General features: G+C 41.2%; 1 protein-coding gene across 5 annotated transcripts in view; it reads right to left on the bottom strand.

Annotated features, from left to right (window-relative positions):
• Arhgap18 (Rho GTPase activating protein 18) overlaps positions 1 to 18,529 on the bottom strand; it is a 258,522-nt gene that overhangs the window by 42,254 nt on the left and 197,739 nt on the right. For all 5 annotated transcript variants that reach the window (XM_029482498.2, XM_029482496.2, XM_021175112.3 and 2 more), the window contains exons 6-7: positions 4,584 to 4,749; positions 1,991 to 2,082 (exon numbers count right to left, since the gene is read on the bottom strand). In XM_029482498.2, coding sequence (XP_029338358.1) covers positions 1,991 to 2,082; positions 4,584 to 4,749 — 258 coding nt within the window. The remainder of the gene's footprint in view (positions 1 to 1,990; positions 2,083 to 4,583; positions 4,750 to 18,529) is intronic.

Here is an 18,529-nt window from a genome sequence, read left to right as displayed (position 1 = left end):
TGAACATTTTTCTTCTGAAAACTATACCATTACAATGAACCACTATTCACAGTGAACACAAACCACTGCTTGCCTTTAAGGGGTTAGGAGAAAAGGCAAGGCAAAGCAAGGGCAGTAAAAGCTGAAGTTAACTAGTATGAGATAAGCTTTGCTTAGTGTCGCCCGTTGAAAATTGGTCTTTCAAAGTTCAAGATGAACACTCTGGAGTCTGGGAGTGAATGTGTCTGAAAAGCAGGTGTTTCCTCCTCTCCACCCCATTTTACCAAGTTCAAGGGCAGAAGACTCAAATGATGCTTCTCCTCACACATCTCTCTGGCTTCGTTATTAAGACACAAGGCAAATGCAAACTGAGGAAAGCTAACTACAAGTCAACCCTTTAGTCATCTCTTTATGAGATATGCCTGCCTGGTTAGCACTGTAGTGCACAGAGGTTCAGGCAAACACTAGTCTAGAGGCTTTAGTGACAGCATCTTTTTAGAAGTGACCAATATATGAACTGCAGAGTTTAAGGCATGCAGGTCACCCTCTGTGGGATGATGCGCCTCCTCCCATCAGGTGAAGGTGCAAAAGCAAAGTCAGAGATTTGCAAAGAAACTTTCTTCCTCGGGACTGCAGCATCAACTCTTGTTCAAGTAGCTCTCCTGGTGTCTTGTTCCACATATAGCAGATTTGATGGATCCCATTAACTGCATGAACAAAATCATTAAAAGAAACCTTTCCACATAGATTTAGGTATAAGCATAGACAGGGACATGGGTATAGGTGTAAATAGAGCTAGAGAGAGAGATATAGGTTCTATTGATTCTAGAGGACTTGACCTAAGGAAGATGCTACTGAGATATAGCTTTAGAGTCTATCTTAGTATTGTAACTCCATTTTTCAATATATATAAAAGAACAATGGAATGTATAGTCTCTATTCTTTATCTTATCTGAATAACTATGATGAACTATTAATACAGATGCAGGTTCAACCGGCCATGATAGAACAACTCTAGAACATACTCATCAAAAGATATGCTAGATACAAGTTTAGATGCAGTGACATCTTATAGGCATAGATAGATAGAGACATAGACATAGACTCTACTGATTCTGCAGGATTTGACCTAAGGCAGCTACTGTAGAGATACTGCTTTAGAGTCTATCTTTGTGCAGTAACTCCATCCGTTCAGCATAAGAAAAACAATGGATAATGGGCAAGAGAAGTGGGATAGCAAGTGGCTAGCATGGGTAACTGAACAGTGTGCACCAAATAGACCAAGCCTTATGATTGGCTGAGTCACCCAACTCAAAACCCATCTCTACTGTCCCTAGAAATTACAAAAACCTATACACTGAGGCTAGTGCAAAGAATCTAGATCTTGGGTGGTCCATGGCTGTTTGGCTTTCCTTCCTTCCTGTGTTTTCTTAGATGTTATCAAATGCAATCTGTTCTGCACAATGATGGCTCAGAGGTTGAGCTGAAATTCTTTTTATTGCTACAGAAAATCCTTTTATGAATAACTGAGTGGTGACTCCAGGAATGGCTTGATAGTTTAGCAATCATTTTCTAATTCTACTTTATGCTTTCTTTGCCTACTCTGCACGTAGGCGCTGGTAAATTAAGTTGGACATCCCTACTGCACATCGGAAAGCTTGAGAAATGCATACACGCATGAAATATTCATGAGGATTCAATTCCTGAAGAATTTATACACAGTTTCTTGCTCCTATGTATTATAGATCTGAAATCTCAATTACACAAAGGCAGCTAATATAGGACAGGAAAATGATGCCAGGTAATCATTGTTACAGTGATATAACAGAAAGCATCACCATGAGATAAAAGTTATGAGTCCTTGAAACAAATTTGCTTCCTGAATAGAAATCAAAGTACAAAATAAACCAGCATACCAATTGGAAAACTGTATTATAGAAGCCTGAGTGTAAAAATGCCACTGTTAGCCGAAGAACGTTCATGTAGCCCTGGCCAGTTCAGGCCTACTTACTTTTTGAAAGATCAAGGGTATTCTTGTTCCAGGCACTTTTCTTTGATCTTGTTCTAACAATATTGTTAAAGGAATACCAAAAAGACCAGAGTCTGCAACAAGAAAACAAAAGCTCTTCATTTCCATCAACCAGTATTAAAGACTGAAAATGTGAGATTTCTTTTTTTTTAAGATTTATTTATTATTATACATAGATACACTGTAGCTGGCTTCAGAAACACCAGAAGAGGGTATTAGATCTCATTACCGTTGGTTATGAGCCACCATGTGGTTGCTGGGATTTGAACTCAGGACCTTCAGAAGAGCAGCCAGTGTTCTTACCCACTGAACCATCTCCCCACACTGCCCCCCTTTCTGAGATTTCTTACATTGTCATTTAGTGATCATATTATTATACTAAGGGGTGATACCATGAAGCCACTGGGTAGACACAGGCCAAAACAATCAAATCATGGCTCTGTTCTCTAAAACAATTCAAAAGGGATAGGTATCTGAACAAATGATTGCAAATCTTCACTGAAATAATTAGAACAAACTGATGCATAAGACAAATATACTACTGTCAGGACATGTAAACTATTTGAACAGTTGACAAGGTGCAGTCAAATGAAAACTTCTGTCTTAGACTCAAACACCAGTCATCAACACACCTCCCCCCCCTTTTAATGAATGGACAGTCAACACTCCCCAATAAAGTTACATATAATTATTTGTTTTTTTGAGAATTCAGCTAATTTTACAACCCTGTTCTATAAATGTGACTTCCAAAAAATGTAGTAGGTATCTAGCATTGTTAACATTTAAATTCTTTGAGCACACACTAAGTGTCTGTCTATCTCTTCTCTCTCTCTCTCTCTCTCTCTCTCTGTGTGTGTGTGTGTGTGTGTATGTGTGTGTGAAGATGGATAATATTTAAATGAACATAACTCCTACCTACAACCTTCTTCTGGGCCGAGGGTTACCACAGATGTAAGAGCTCTGTCCTTTAGAAATATAGTATTCAATCAAGAAGTAATATTCATCTATGGACAAGAAGAAGGGGAGTAGGGGCTTACCTGTGGTGTGAGGGCAGACACTAGACATGGAGAAGCCATTTGAAAAATAATAGATTGCCTTTTGGTCTGATCATCAAGCAAAGAACTATTTTCAAGGAATCAAAGCACCCAGAGTATAAGTATCTTAGATAAGTATTATATGTATTTTTAAAAACTACATGTTTCCTGGGTTTTCATTTAAAGGGTGTCAATTTTTTAAGAACATTTTAATATTCCTCTCTCCAACATAGAAGAAAACACAAATGTATAAAAAAATTAAATAAACAAATAAACAAACAGGCAAAACCCTCCGTAAGCCCCTTTAAGATCTTGGGCATGCGGTCATAGCTATTCAAACTGTATTCCTACTTTATAATTGGAGAGAGTGTCATAATGAGTTTTGACAGAAGCATTTAAAGTCTTCATTCTTCACTCGGACTTGGGGAAAACCAGAAATGCCACTGAACTTAGAAATTCACCACTGCAAGCCTTAAGCTAAAATACTCTGGAGAACTGAGCAGAGAACAGACCCTTTATGGTCTACCTTGACAAAGACACACAGGAAAGACAGGAAAGGTATACTTCTTCCCTTCAGAGAAACTGTCTCTACAACTTAAAGCAGGTATGTACTTGTCTTGGCTCGTGTTACCATAGCAACTCAATAATCCTCATTCCCAGTGCCTCTTTAGGAGACACCTCTAAGGTTAAACAAGAGAGCAGAGATTCTTAAACAGGAAAAGCTTTGTCAGTAGAAAATTACCTGGATTCCCAGACCAAGAGAAACAAAGAAAAAGGGGTGTATTCTTTATCATGTTATCAGAATTAGTCTGTGGCTATATTAGATTAAGAAAGCTGCTTGCAATATTGAGATGGCACATGGAGAATGAAACAATGTACTGCACTGCATCTTACACAGTGTTGCTTTCTCTAGAGAAAAGAAAAGGTCAAATACCTTAAACAACAGAGAGTAGGGTCAATGCTCACCAGGTCAAAGGGCTTGCTGTGTAATCCAGGAACCCAGAGTTCAATCCCTGGGACCCATAGTGGAAGGAGAGCAGACTCACAAGAATTATTCTGACCTCCAGATGCACAGTGTAGGGTATGCATGCCCACGTGCACATTATAAGCACAGAAAAACAAGAAGCTAAACTTATTAAAAAATATAATGTGAGTGAAGACAGGGGCAGATTGTTAACTATCTCATATTTTATCATGGAATAACAAAAGTAACCATTCAACAGCAAACCCTTGAACGCCACTTTCTAAGATCTGGTTTTGAAAACTGACAGGTTTACCAAAGGCTTCTCTTCAAACATACAGTTTTCTAAAGAGGAAACCATGAGCATGATAATTTCTTGAATTTCAATTCACTTTTCTGGGAAGTAAATATTTCGGTTCTATGTTTTCTGGCTATTGGTTTGTAAAAAAGTAGTTGAGAATTTGGACTCCAGATATACTCAAGTCTCAAATTTATTTGGTTTGTGTTCCATTGGACCACAAAGAATAGCACCCAAGACTCAAATCCATTTTGGCTACATGGGAAGCAACTCTAACTTTACCTCTGGTTTTGATTTTCACAGCTTTCTGTTGTTTGAATTCCAAGCCCAACACATCATACAGGGCAGTGAGCTCAATCAGGGACAGAGAGCAAACTTTCTTCATGTCTTGGGGTGCCAAGTCTCCAATCCTTGTCGTACCTGTTTTATCTTTTGGCAGTCTGAAACTCTTAATAAAAAAAAAAAAGGAATTAATTAATTAATTAATTAAAAAAATAAAGGGTGTCAGTATCTATCTCTTCTTGTCCCTTTTGTAACGAAAGGAGAAAGCATTCTAACTATGGCAAGAAATGATACTCGGGTGTCAGGCAGGGAACAAAGAGAGGATGCACAAAGAGGAAGAGAGGTGAGATCACCTGCCAAAAATAAATAGGAGGAAGAGAAAGAGGAGTTGTGTCCGTGAGGGTGGACTTAGGATGTTCCAGGTACCCTCCACATTCAGGATGTGCTCTAAATTGTCATTAAGAACCAGTAAGCTCGACAAAGAAAAGCTAGCCACCATTAGAGTGAGAGAAGCTAGACTTTAGAGCCAGAGGGTTATCAGTTATCCAGCTACTGACTAGCTATGGAATTGGGCAACTGAGGAACCATTCTTTCTGTCAATTGGGATGAGAAAGAGAAAGAGGGAAGGGAGAAAGAGGAAAGGGAGAACAAGAAGGTCCCCACACTCAGGGCACTGTGAGGTTTTAACTGTCAATACAACTAAATTACTATTGTGTCTGCTGCTATCACAGCTGTGCTGTTGGACATGCACAGGCCCAGATGCTACCCAGGATGACAGGTCTATAAGTGGTGAATTTACTGTTTGGTGGACCTTCCTCAAAGCTTATCTCCTCATGACGCAGCCTCCTTTATCATTAAACAATTAAATATAAGAAAACAAAACACAAAATAAGCAATATTTAATACAAATTACAGACCCACCATGTTTACTGAATAAAACAATGATCATTTTCCAGTTGTTTAATTAAAAAATCATGACATCAAGAGTGTTTTTTGATTACCCTGAATTCCTTCATTGAGTCGCTAAGGACAGTCAATACATTCCACTTGAAACATCCGTTCTCTAAGTGTGGATGAAGGAATCATGTGGGTACCTTAGTCCAAGCGGCCAAGCTTATGAGCCCCAAATTAATCTTAATAATATAGTAAGACATATTTTCTTTCTTTGCCACACCAATTCTCTCCTGGGTGTACAGAGTTTTCCAGAAATAACTGACATGTATACTCTAACATACAAAATGCAAAAACAGCTGTTTCTGTTTTTAAAAAGGTATTCATGTCAATAATAGTTAACAATAATGTATTACTGGGATATAGTTTCACAGTCAAATTTTAATTTCTGATATAATAAATATCTAAAGAGTGCCAGACATGGTAGCACACATTTTTAATCCTAGGATTCAGAATGCTGAGGCCAGAGGATTTCTGTGAGTTTCGAGCCAACATGGGTTACATAATGATTTCAGGGCTGCCTATATCCATAGGTTAATTAATGCATACAAAAGTTTTTGATGTCTTAAATAATCTGGAGACCAAAATGGAATTATGAGATGATAAATATCTGAGCAAACATTTTCTAGTCGAACATAAAGCAATTGTTAACATCAGCAACTTTTGGAGATTGGGTAGCTGTTCTAGTACACTTAACTCCAGAGGGTTGAGTGTCTACCAAAAAAGAAATTGTGTCTTTCTGACCTCCTCTCAGTACATTCTTTTCCTCTGAGAATATTAAACAGAACAGTAAGGGCCATTAGAGAAGATAGAGTCTAAGGACATTTTAAGCATTCATACATATGACCTCAGTACACAGTGGGGACTGTCTCTTCCCTACTGGCTGGGTTAGGGTTTCATCTCTGTGGCAAATTGTTTGCAAAATCTTACTTAAGGGAGAACATATACTTTGTTATGGGCTTATGGTTTCAGTCCACAGCAGTAGAGAGGAAAAGCATGGTGGACAAACTCATCTCCTAGTGCCCAGGAAATAGACAGAGGGGAGAAAGGAGGGAAAGGAGGGACAGACAGATGGAAGGGAAGTGGATATACTGGGGGTAGATGAGGGGGAGAGAGAAAGAGAGAGAGAGAAAACACATATAAATATAATGCCATTGTCTATTCCTTATTCCTTCATTTGTAAAATGTAGAAATACCACAGATCCTTCCACCAAGCCTCACAGGTTCAGTGATGCATGTAAGCATTCAGAAAGTATTAAGTGCACATGTATGCACACACACACACACACACAGAGAGAGAGAGAGAGAGAGAGAGAGAGAGAGAGAGAGAGACATACATACATACACATACACCCCATATATTTACACCAAATATATGGGATTTTTGAGACATGGTCTCTTGTATAGCCAAAGCTTGTCTTCAAATCTCCCGTAGAGCCAAGACTGCCTTTAACTTCTGATTCCCATGGCCTTCTCCATCAAAGTGTTGAGATGCAGACCTGTGCCCCCATGCCTAATCTATTACTCTGGTTGTTTTTTTCTTTTTTTCAGTGAATTTTAAAAATAATTTTAAAATGGTTTTTGTTTGTTTTTCCATGCATGGTATGGCCCAGGAAGAAAAAAATTAGAGAAATATTTATATTTGTTAGATGGTATCTCACTATATTCTGCAAAAAGTTCTACTGGAGTAAGAATGGGGCATATTCTAAGTGGGGAAACAGGCTTTTAGGAAGTTTTGAGCATGGCCATGTGGATGACATCATCATCTGACTGCCCTATTAGGCAGCATTGCTGTTCTGTTCCACTTCCTCACCCACCAGGCAGGTAGAGATGGTCTAAGATGATGGAGTGAGCCACTCGGAGCAGGGCAACATCCTGATCACCTCTCCAGTCCCAATGTCTTTGCCTTAGCATGCTTAAGGTGCTTTGCTGTAGTCTAGTGAAGGAATGCCGCCACACCTGACACAGTCAGGATGACTTCACCAGTAGTGTCCTTCTGTTGGTTTGGGTTTGGGTTTGTTTTGTTTTTGTGTGTATCCCTGACAGGATACACATTCAAAATCCTCCTGCCTCCACTAAGGCATTCCTTTTAGCCGTGTGCCCCTCTACCCTGCATTCTCAACTCTCATGTTCTACATTCCCTGATGATCTGTCACATTTCCTAAGCTTTCCTTTGTTAAAAGCAACGTTGGGCCTTGCACATGCTGGGCAAGCACCTGTCCCTAAGCCACATCAGCACCCACAAAAAACACACCTCATTTTTCTCACAAAGTTCTGTGCTTCTATTAATGGCTTTGATTTCAGACCAGCTGAACCAACTCTATCTACCCATTTACACATTTAAAAAACAACAGTTCAAGTGTTTCATTAAATTCACTTGCTTTGGGTCTAATAAGCCATGTAATATAATTACATAAAAGTATTATCCAAGGTAAATGTTTAAAGAAACCTGAAATGTTATTAGTACAAACATTTCATTTACCTAGCAATATATGTCACGGGCTTGCTTATTTATTTATTTAAACATTGTGCTTAATAAAGGAGTTGGCTCTTTATCCCAATGTTTAATTCATAGTGGCTGTTTTAAATATTTATGAAGTTTTCTGTCATTTTATTTGTGTGTGTGTGTGTGTTTAGTAGACTGAAAGATTCAGAGTTCCTTTGTTACGAGGAAACAGTGAAGTTTCAGTAAGAGTAAAGTGCCTTACCTCTGGAATAATGTATTTTTTAATAATGTCTTTTTTAAAAACGAAATAGAAGAAAACATTTCCAGAATGCATACATTTGTCAGGGCTTCTGGACAACATCAATTGATGAGGGAGTTCTCCCCAACTGGACCCTTCTCTTGCAGGCTGTGCAGCATGGCAGGTGATAGCAATGCCTTACTTAGACTTTAACAGTAACATTGAACTTGATTCTTTTTTGAATCAACCACTCCCACTCCAGCTTCAAGTTGGAAAAGCAGTGCTTGCTCACAAAGCCAGGCTCCAGCATGCCTCATCATCTAACTTACTTGCGCATTTAAAAACTAGTATCTACCTCACAAGGGTCACTCTAGGAATGAGCGACAGGTATCATTGCTGGACACGTAGCTGAGTTTGCAAATGGCTGCACCCTGACATTAAACATGATCTCCAAGTGTAAGAGAAGAAACGTGAGTCCACTGTGAGCCTATAAAGAATTTACAAAGGCTGCCTAGTGTTACCCGAAAAGGGAAGAGGGTGAGAAATGAGGTCACCAGAGAGCAGCTCATTTTGTATAGCATGTTTACTTACAGGGGAAGAGAAGTGTAGTGACAAATTGGAACTTAAGGTTCTATCTGTTTAGACTCATGCTTAGTGTGGCACCAGCTAATAGTCACTTCACCAACCATGATAAGGACTTGCGGGACCTATACTGCATGCCCACACATAGAAGGCATTTCTGAACCATGCTTACAGAGAACAGGTGCATGCAGGTGAAAACCAAATGCAGAGATGGTTGACGGTCACCACAAGTATGGTACTGATCAACGAAAAGGCACTTTCAAGTATCTGATGGACCGAGTTCAGAGTCCAGCAAAACTGAGATGAAAGCTGAGCTCTCTTGAGACAGATGAGGGTTCCCCAGGTAAGCATGAAACAACACCAGGTGGATAAGGAAGAGGTGTTTCATAGCTTGGCACAACAGGCACACATCAAGAAGGGAGTCAAACACAAATTAAGTGGGTAGAAAAAAATAAATGGGAGATGGGGCTTTATTTCTAAAACCCTCACACGAAGATTAATCATAGTTTATTTCATTGTTCAGGGTGGCAACGGAAAAACCGTTAACACCTTTATTTTGTTTAGTTAGATTCTCCCCTCTGGTAGCTCAGGGCTTTCCCTCCTCTATGATAAGGACTCTGCCACACTGACCGTTCTGCTCTTTTTAGGGAGCATCAGGGGTGGGGATCATTACTTTATGCAAACATTTTAAAAACTCCTCTACTTTCCCCACTAAGCCCTGAAAACTGATCCCTTTAAATTTATGAGAAAGTTTGTAAATAACCAGATGCCTGTCACTAAGAACTGCTTCAAGAAACCATGATTCAGCCTCACAGTAGAGAAGAGAACATGCAGAAAAAGAAATGGAAAGGATGCCTTTGCATTATCATGTTAGGAGCCCTGACAATGTTAAGATAATAAAATAAAATAAAATAAAAATAAAATGAAATAGAACCAAGACAGAGAAAAGCATGAGCAGTGAGCAAATGTTTGTAGGAAACCAGATAAAACAGAACAGTAAAATAAAAAGAGCTCTGGGGCGAGGGAAATGGCTCTGGTTAAGAGGACTTGGTATCTCTGCAATGGATGCAGATTTGGTTTTCAGCATCCACATGGTGGCTCATACTCATCTGTAACTCCAGCTCCAGGGGATCTGACACCCTCTTCTGACCTGTGTGGGCACCAGACATACACATGGTGCGCACATACATGCATGCAAACAAAACACTCATCACATAAAAGTATAAATAATTATTTTAAAATAAATAAATCCAAAGAGTTCTATATAAAAAAAAAAAAAGAGGGCCTAAACAGGGTGGTCAGTCAAAGATTGAAGCTACAATTAATTTCCTTTGATTTATATTTGCCTTTTGGGTCATACAACTATTTCATACTCTTAGAAAATAATGTTTGGAAAAAAAAAAAGCAAACTTTAAATATTGAGAATAAACCAAAGCAAATTAACCCAATCGTGCAGAGAATAATCTCCCTTAAAAAGCTACAGTTCAGAGCTTTACTGAATCAAGTCCCCTTTGGGACATATACAAGGCCACATATGGCTGGAGGAATGGAAGTTTAAAGCATTCTGAAGCACTCACACAGAGTACGGCCAGCTCTGGCATTCTCATAATGTCTCATATTAATGCATAATAAACAAGCAAGGGTGTTTGTGACAGTACACACACTGTCAGCTGCCATTTTCTAAGAGCTATGCTTCTCAGCATTGAAGAAAAGAAGATAGAAACCTACATCTCCATGGAATGGGTTTCCCAAGTGAAAACCAGCCCAGAGACCTGAACACTCACAGTATCGTGGCCAAGGCAGAGGTGTCAACTTCTACTTCACAGGACTAGGGATGCTTGCTAATGGAGATACTTTTAAGTCTTGAGCAAAAACTACATTAGATAAGTCCAGAGATATTTTCCCATGGTATCATTAAACATGTATGAATTTATGGGTTAAGAGACTGTTTTTATAAACACACACAGACATGAATTGGTCACTGGTAACAGAAGCCAAAGAAGCAAAAATAAAAATTGAAAACGTACATAAATAGAAAAACAAACCATCTTGATAATTGAGTTCTTAAAGGAAACATCCAGATAATAAATGAAAAAGAAGAAAATATTAGAACATCATCTTTTTGGATCATTAATAAATTAATGGAGTCAGGGATGGCTCTGAACCAAAGCTTTAATTACACAAAAAAGATAAACAGATACTTGCTGATAGAGAGCATGTGACCACATATATAACGTATCTAGATCAAATCAAACCCAGGAACCCAAATCTAGTATAACTCATATCAACTAGTTTATAAACACATAGAAGATATGAAACTATACTGTGGGGACAAAAGGAGTCAGAGGGTGAAACTCACCTGAATTTAACAAGGTTCCTTCAATAAACACTGACTGACAGGGCTGGGACATGGCACAGGAGGGAAAGCGCTTTCTAAACAAGAAAGGGGACCAGAAAATCTAGGGAGCAGGTATGAGGCCTTTCTTAAAATCCAAGCCCCTGAAGACTGAGACAGGTGATCTTTCCAGCAAGATGGGTAACCAGATTAGCTGCTTCAGCTGGGGCTTGTCTTAAACATCCTTTACAAGCAAAAACTAAGGTCAAAGAGAGATTTAAAGACTTCTAATGGGCAGTGGTAGCTCATGCATTTAATCCCAGAACTGTGTAGGGCAGGGGCAGATGAATCTCTGATTTTGAAGTCCGCCTGGTCTACACAATGAGTTCCAGGATAGGCAGGGCTACACAGAGAAACCTTGTCTAGAAAAAACAAAAACAACAACAAAACAACAACGCTCTTCCGGTCAGAAAAGCACCGGGGCAGCTGGGACGCAGGGTCTGCTGACACTCGCCAGCTACCCACAACACCCGCCACAGGATCTTAAGACTTCTGGTGAGTGGAGCACAGCTTCTGCTCCAATCCAATTGCGCGGGACCTGAGACTGCATTAGTTAGGGAAGCAGAAACCGGCCTGAGTAGGACCACAGGCCTCATCCGGCTGGATCAGCGCCGGGGTAGCGGGAGCGCAGGGTTGCCTGACACCCACCAGCTACCCACGACCCCCGCCGCAGGATTTTGGGACTGCTGGTGAGTGGAACACAGCTTCTGCTCCAATCCAATTGCGCGGGACCTGAGACTGCATTAGTTAGGGAAGCAGAAACCGGCCTGAGTAGGGCCACAGGCCTCACCCGGCCGGATCAGCGCCAGGGTAGCGGGAGCACAGGGTTGCCTGACACCCGCCAGCTACCCACGACCCCCGCCTCAGGATTTTGGGACTGCTGGTGAGTGGAACACAGCTTCTGCTCCAATCCAATTGCGCGGGACCTGAGACTGCTCTGGTTGGGGAGAGAGAAATCCGGCCTACATAGGGCCACAACCCTCTTCCGGTCAGAAAAGCACCGGGGCAGCTGGGACGCAGGGTCTGCTGACACTCGCCAGCTACCCACGACCCCCGCCGCAGGATTTTGGGACTGCTGGTGAATGGAACACAGCTTCTGCTCCAATCCAATTGCGCGGGACCTGAGACTGCATTAGTTAGGGAAGCAGAAACCGGCCTGAGTAGGGCCACAGGCCTCACCTGGCCGGATCAGCGCCAGGGTAGCGGGAGCGCAGGGTTGCCTGACACCCGCCAGCTACCCACGACCCCCGCCGCAGGATTTTGGGACTGCTGGTGAGTGGAACACAGCTTCTGCTCCAATCCAATTGCGCGGGACCTGAGACTGCATTAGTTAGGGAAGCAGAAACCGGCCTGAGTAGGGCCACAGGCCTCACCCGGCCGGATCAGCGCCAGGGTAGCGGGAGCGCAGGGTTGCCTGACACCCGCCAGCTACCCACGACCCCCGCCGCAGGATTTTGGGACTGCTGGTGAGTGGAACACAGCTTCTGCTCCAGTCCAATCACGCGGGACCTGAGACTGCTCTGGTTGGGGAGAGAGAAATCCGGCCTACATAGGGCCACAACCCTCTTCCGGTCAGAAAAGCACCGGGGCAGCTGGGACGCAGGGTCTGCTGACACTCGCCAGCTACCCACAACACCCGCCACAGGATCTTAAGACTTCTGGTGAGTGGAGCACAGCTTCTGCTCCAAACCAATTGCGCGGGACCTGAGACTGCATTAGTTAGGGAAGCAGAAACCGGCCTGAGTAGGACCACAGGCCTCATCCGGCTGGATCAGCGCCGGGGTAGCGGGAGCGCAGGGTTGCCTGACACCCACCAGCTACCCACGACCCCCGCCGTAGGATTTTGGGACTGCTGGTGAGTGGAACACAGCTTCTGCTCCAATCCAATTGCGCGGGACCTGAGACTGCATTAGTTAGGGAAGCAGAAACCGGCCTGAGTAGGGCCACAGGCCTCACCCGGCCGGATCAGCGCCAGGGTAGCGGGAGCGCAGGGTTGCCTGACACCCGCCAGCTACCCAAGACCCCCGCCGCAGGATTTTGGGACTGCTGGTGAGTGGAACACAGCTTCTGCTCCAGTCCAATCACGCGGGACCTGAGACTGCTTTGGTTGGGGAGAGAGAAATCCGGCCTACATAGGGCCACAACCCTCTTCCGGTCAGAAAAGCACCTGGGCAGCTGGGGCGCAGGGTCAGCTGACACTCACCAGCTACCCACAACACCCACCACAGGATCTTAAGACTTCTGGAGAGTGGAACACAGCTTCTGCTCCAATCTTTAAATAGTGACAACGATAACAACTAACCCCAGAGATTACCAGATGGCGAAAGGTAAACGTAATAATCTTACTAACAGGAACCAAGACCACTCACCATCATCAGAACCCAGCACCCCCACTTCGCCCAGTCCAGGGCACCCCAACACACCGGAAAAGCTAGACACGGATTTAAAAGCATATCTCCTGATGATGATAGAGGACTTCAAGAAGGACTTTAATAACACACTTAAAGAAATGCAGGAGAACACTGATAAAAAGGCAGAAGACAATAAAGAGGAAGCACAAAAATCCCTTAAAGAATTGCAGGAGAACACTGCTAAAGAGTTACAAATCCTTAAAGAAAAACATGATAACATAATCAAACAGGTAGAAGTCCTTACAGAAAAACAGGAAAACACATCCAAACAGATGATGGAAATGAACAAAACCATACTAGACCTAAAAAGGGAAGTAGACACAATAAAGAAAACCCAAAATGAGGCAACACTGGAGATAGAAACCCTAGGAAAGAAATCTGGAACCATAGATACCAGCATCAGCAACAGAATACAAGAGATGGAAGAGAGAATCTCAGGTGCAGAAGATTCCATAGAGAACATTGGCACAACAATCAAGGAAAATGTAAAATGCAAAAAGATCCTAACTCAAAACATCCAAGAAATACAGGACATAATGAGAAGACCAAACCTACGGATAATAGGAGTGGATGAGAATGAAGATTTTCAACTCAAAGGACCAGCAAACATCTTCAACAAAATTATAGAAGAAAACTTCCCAAACCTAAAGAAAGAGATGCCCATGAACATACAAGAAGCCTACAGAACTCCAAATAGACTGGACCAGAAAAGAAATACCTCCCGACACATAATAATCAGAGCAACAAATGCTCTAAATAAAGATAGAATACTAAAAGCAGTAAGAGAAAAAGGCCAAGTAACATATAAAGGCAAGCCTATCAGAATTACACCAGACTTTTCACCAGAGACTATGAAAGCCAGAAGATCCTGGACAGATGTTATACAGACACTAAAAGAACACAAATTCCAGCCCAGGCTACTATACCCAGCCAAACTCTCAATTAACATAGATGGAGAAACCAAAGTATTCCACGACAAAACCAAATTCACACATTATCTCTCCACGAATCCAGCCCTTCAAAGGATAATAACAGAAAAAAACCAATACAAGGACAGGAACCACGCCCTAGAAACAACAAGAAGGTAATCCCTCAACAAACCTAAAAGAAGACAGCCACAAGAACAAAATGCCAACTTTAACATCAAAAATAACAGGAAACAACAATTACTTTTCCTTAATATCTCTTAATATCAATGGACTCAACTCCCCGATAAAAAGACATAGACTAACAAACTGGCTACACAAACAAGACCCAACATTTTGCTGCTTACAGGAAACTCATCTCAGAGAAAAGGATAGACACTACCTCAGAATGAAAGGCTGGAAAACAATTTTCCAAGCAAATGGCATGAAGAAACAAGCTGGAGTAGCCATTCTAATATCTGATAAGATTGACTTCCAACCCAAAGTCATTAAAAAAGACAGGGAGGGACACTTCATACTCATCAAAGGTAAAATCCTCCAAGAGGAACTATCAATCCTGAATATCTATGCTCCAAATACAAAGGCAGCCACATTCATTAAAGAAACTTTAGTAAAGCTCAAAGCACACATTGCACCTCATACAATAATAGTGGGAGACTTCAACACACCACTTTCACCAATGGACAGATCATGGAAACAGAAACTAAACAGGGACACAGTGAAACTAACAGAAATTATGAATCAAATGGATCTGGCAGATATCTACAGAACATTCTATCCTAAAACAAAAGGATATACCTTCTTCTCAGCACCTCATGGTACCTTCTCCAAAATTGACCACATAATTGGTCACAAAACAGGCCTCAACAGATATAAAAATATTGAAATTGTCCCATGCATCCTATCAGATCACCATGGACTAAGGCTGATCTTCAATAACAAAATAAATAATAGAAAGCCAACCTTCACGTGGAAACTGAACAACACTCTTCTCAATGATACCTTGGTCAAGGAAGGAATAAAGAAAGAAATTAAGGACTTTTTAGAGTTCAATGAAAATGAAGCCACAACATACCCAAACTTATGGGACGCAATGAAAGCATTTCTAAGAGGAAAACTCATAGCTCTGAGTGCCTCCAAAAGGAAACTAGAGAGAGCACACATTAGCAGCTTGACAACACACCTAAAAGCACTAGAACAAAAGGAAGCAAATTCACCCAAGAGGAGTAGACGGCAGGAAATAATCAAACTCAGGGGTGAAATCAACCAAGTGGAAACAAGAAAAACTATTCAAAGAATCAACCAATCAAGGAGCTGGTTCTTTGAGAAAATCAACAAGATAGATAAACCCTTAGCCAGACTCACTAGAGGGCACAGGGAAAGCATCCTAATTCACAAAATCAGAAATGAAAAAGGAGACATAACAACAGATCCTGAAGACATCCAAAACACCATCAGATCCTTCTACCAAAGGCTATACTCAACAAAACTGGAGAACCTGGATGAAATGGACAAGTTCCTAGACAGATACCAGGTACCAAAGCTGAATCAAGATCAGGTTAATGATCTAAACAGCCCTATATCCCCCAAAGAAATAGAAGCAGTCATTAATAGTCTCCCAACTAAAAAAAGCCCAGGACCAGATGGGTTTAGTGCAGAGTTCTATCAGACCTTCAAAGAAGATCTAATCCCAGTTCTTCACAAACTATTCCACAAAATAGAAACAGAAGGTACTCTACCCAACTCATTCTATGAAGCCACAATTACTCTGATACCTAAACCACAAAAAGACCCAACAAAGATAGAAAACTTCAGACCAATATCCCTTATGAATATTGATGCAAAAATCCTCAATAAAGTTCTTGCTAACCGAATCCAAGAACACATCAAAACAATCATCCATCCTGACCAAGTAGGTTTCATCCCAGGGATGCAGGGATGGTTCAATATACGGAAATCCATCAACGTAATCCAGTATATAAACAAACTCAAAGACAAAAACCACATGGTCATCTCCTTAGATGCGGAAAAAGCATTTGACAAGATCCAACACCCATTCATGATAAAAGTCTTGGAAAGATCAGGAATTCAAGGCCCATACCTAAACATGATAAAAGCAATCTACAGCAAACCAGTAGCCAACATCAAAGTAAATGGTGAGAAGCTTGAAGCAATCCCTCTAAAATCAGGGACTAGACAAGGCTGTCCACTTTCTCCATACCTATTCAACATTGTACTTGAAGTCCTAGCCAGAGCAATTCGACAACAAAAGGAGATCAAAGGGATACAAATTGGAAAAGATGAAGTCAAAATATCACTTTTTGCAGATGATATGATAGTATATATAAGTGACCCTAAAAATTCCACCAGAGAACTCCTAAGCCTGATAAACAGCTTCGGTGAAGTAGCTGGATATAAAATTAACTCAAACAAATCAATGGCCTTTCTCTACACAAAGAATAAACAGGCTGAGAAAGAAATTAGGGAAACAACACCCTTCTCAATAGTCACAAATAATATAAAATATCTTGGCGTGACTCTAACTAAGGAAGTGAAAGATCTGTATAATAAAAACTTCAAGTCTCTGAAGAAAGAAATTATAGAAGATCTCAGAAGATGGAAAGATCTCCCATGCTCATGGATTGGCAGGATCAACATTGTAAAAATGGCTATCTTGCCAAAAGCAATCTACAGATTCAATGCAATCCCCATCAAAATTCCAAATCAATTCTTCAACGAATTAGAAAGTGCAATCTGCAAATTCATCTGGAATAACAAAAAACCTAGGATAGCAAAAACTCTCCTCAAGGATAAAAGAACCTCTGGTGGAATCACCATGCCGGACCTAAAGCTCTACTACAGAGCAATTGTGATAAAAACTGCATGGTACTGGTATAGTGACAGACAAATAGACCAATGGAATAGAATTGAAGACCCAGAAATGAATCCACACACCTATGGTCACTTGATCTTCGACAAGGGAGCTAAAAACATCCAGTGGAAGAAAGACAGCATTTTCAACAAATGGTGCTGGCACAACTGGTTGTTAACATGTAGAAGAATGCGAATCGATCCATTCCTATCTCCTTGTACTAAGGTCAAGTCTAAGTGGATCAAGGAACTTCACATAAAACCAGAGACACTGAAACTTATAGAGGAGAAAGTGGGGAAAAGCCTTGAAGATATGGGCACAGGGGAAAAATTCCTGAATAGAACAGTAATGGCTTGTGCTGTAAGATCGAGAATTGACAAGTGGGACCTCATGAAACTACAAAGCTTCTGCAAGGCTAAAGACACCATCAATAAGACAAAAAAACCACCAACAGATTGGGAAAGGATCTTCACCTATCCTAAATCAGATAAGGGACTAATATCCAATATATATAAAGAACTCAAGAAGGTGGACTCCAGAAAGTCAAATAACCCCATTAAAAAATGGGGCTCAGAACTGAACAAAGAATTCTCACCTGAGGAATACCGAATGGCAGAGAAGCACCTGAAAAAATGTTCAACATCCTTAATCATCAGGGAAATGCAAATCAAAACAACCCTGAGATTCCACCTCACACCAGTCAGAATGGCTAAGATCAAAAATTCAGGTGACAGCAGATGCTGGCGAGGATGTGGAGAAAGTGGAACACTCCTCCATTGTTTGTGGGGTTGCAAGCTTGTACAACCACTCTGGAAATCAGTCTGGCGGTTCCTCAGAAAATTGGACATAGTACTACCGGAGGATCCAGCAATACCTCTCCTGGGCATATATCCAGAAGATGTCCCAACCGGTAAAAAGGACACATGCTCCACTATGTTCATAGCAGCCCTATTTATAATAGCCAGAAGCTGGAAAGAACCCAGATGTCCCTCAACAGAGGAATGGATACAGAAATTATGGTACATTTACACAATGGAGTACTACTCAGCTATTAAAAAGAATGAATTTATGAAATTCCTAGCCAAATGGATGGACCTGGAGGGCATCATCTTGAGTGAAGTAACA

Source organism: Mus caroli, unplaced genomic scaffold (assembly GCF_978045245.1).
Source record: "Mus caroli unplaced genomic scaffold, Mus_caroli_1 scaffold_9, whole genome shotgun sequence".
Taxonomy (NCBI): Eukaryota; Metazoa; Chordata; class Mammalia; order Rodentia; family Muridae; genus Mus; species Mus caroli.
This window is presented reverse-complemented; position numbering and strand designations above follow the sequence as displayed.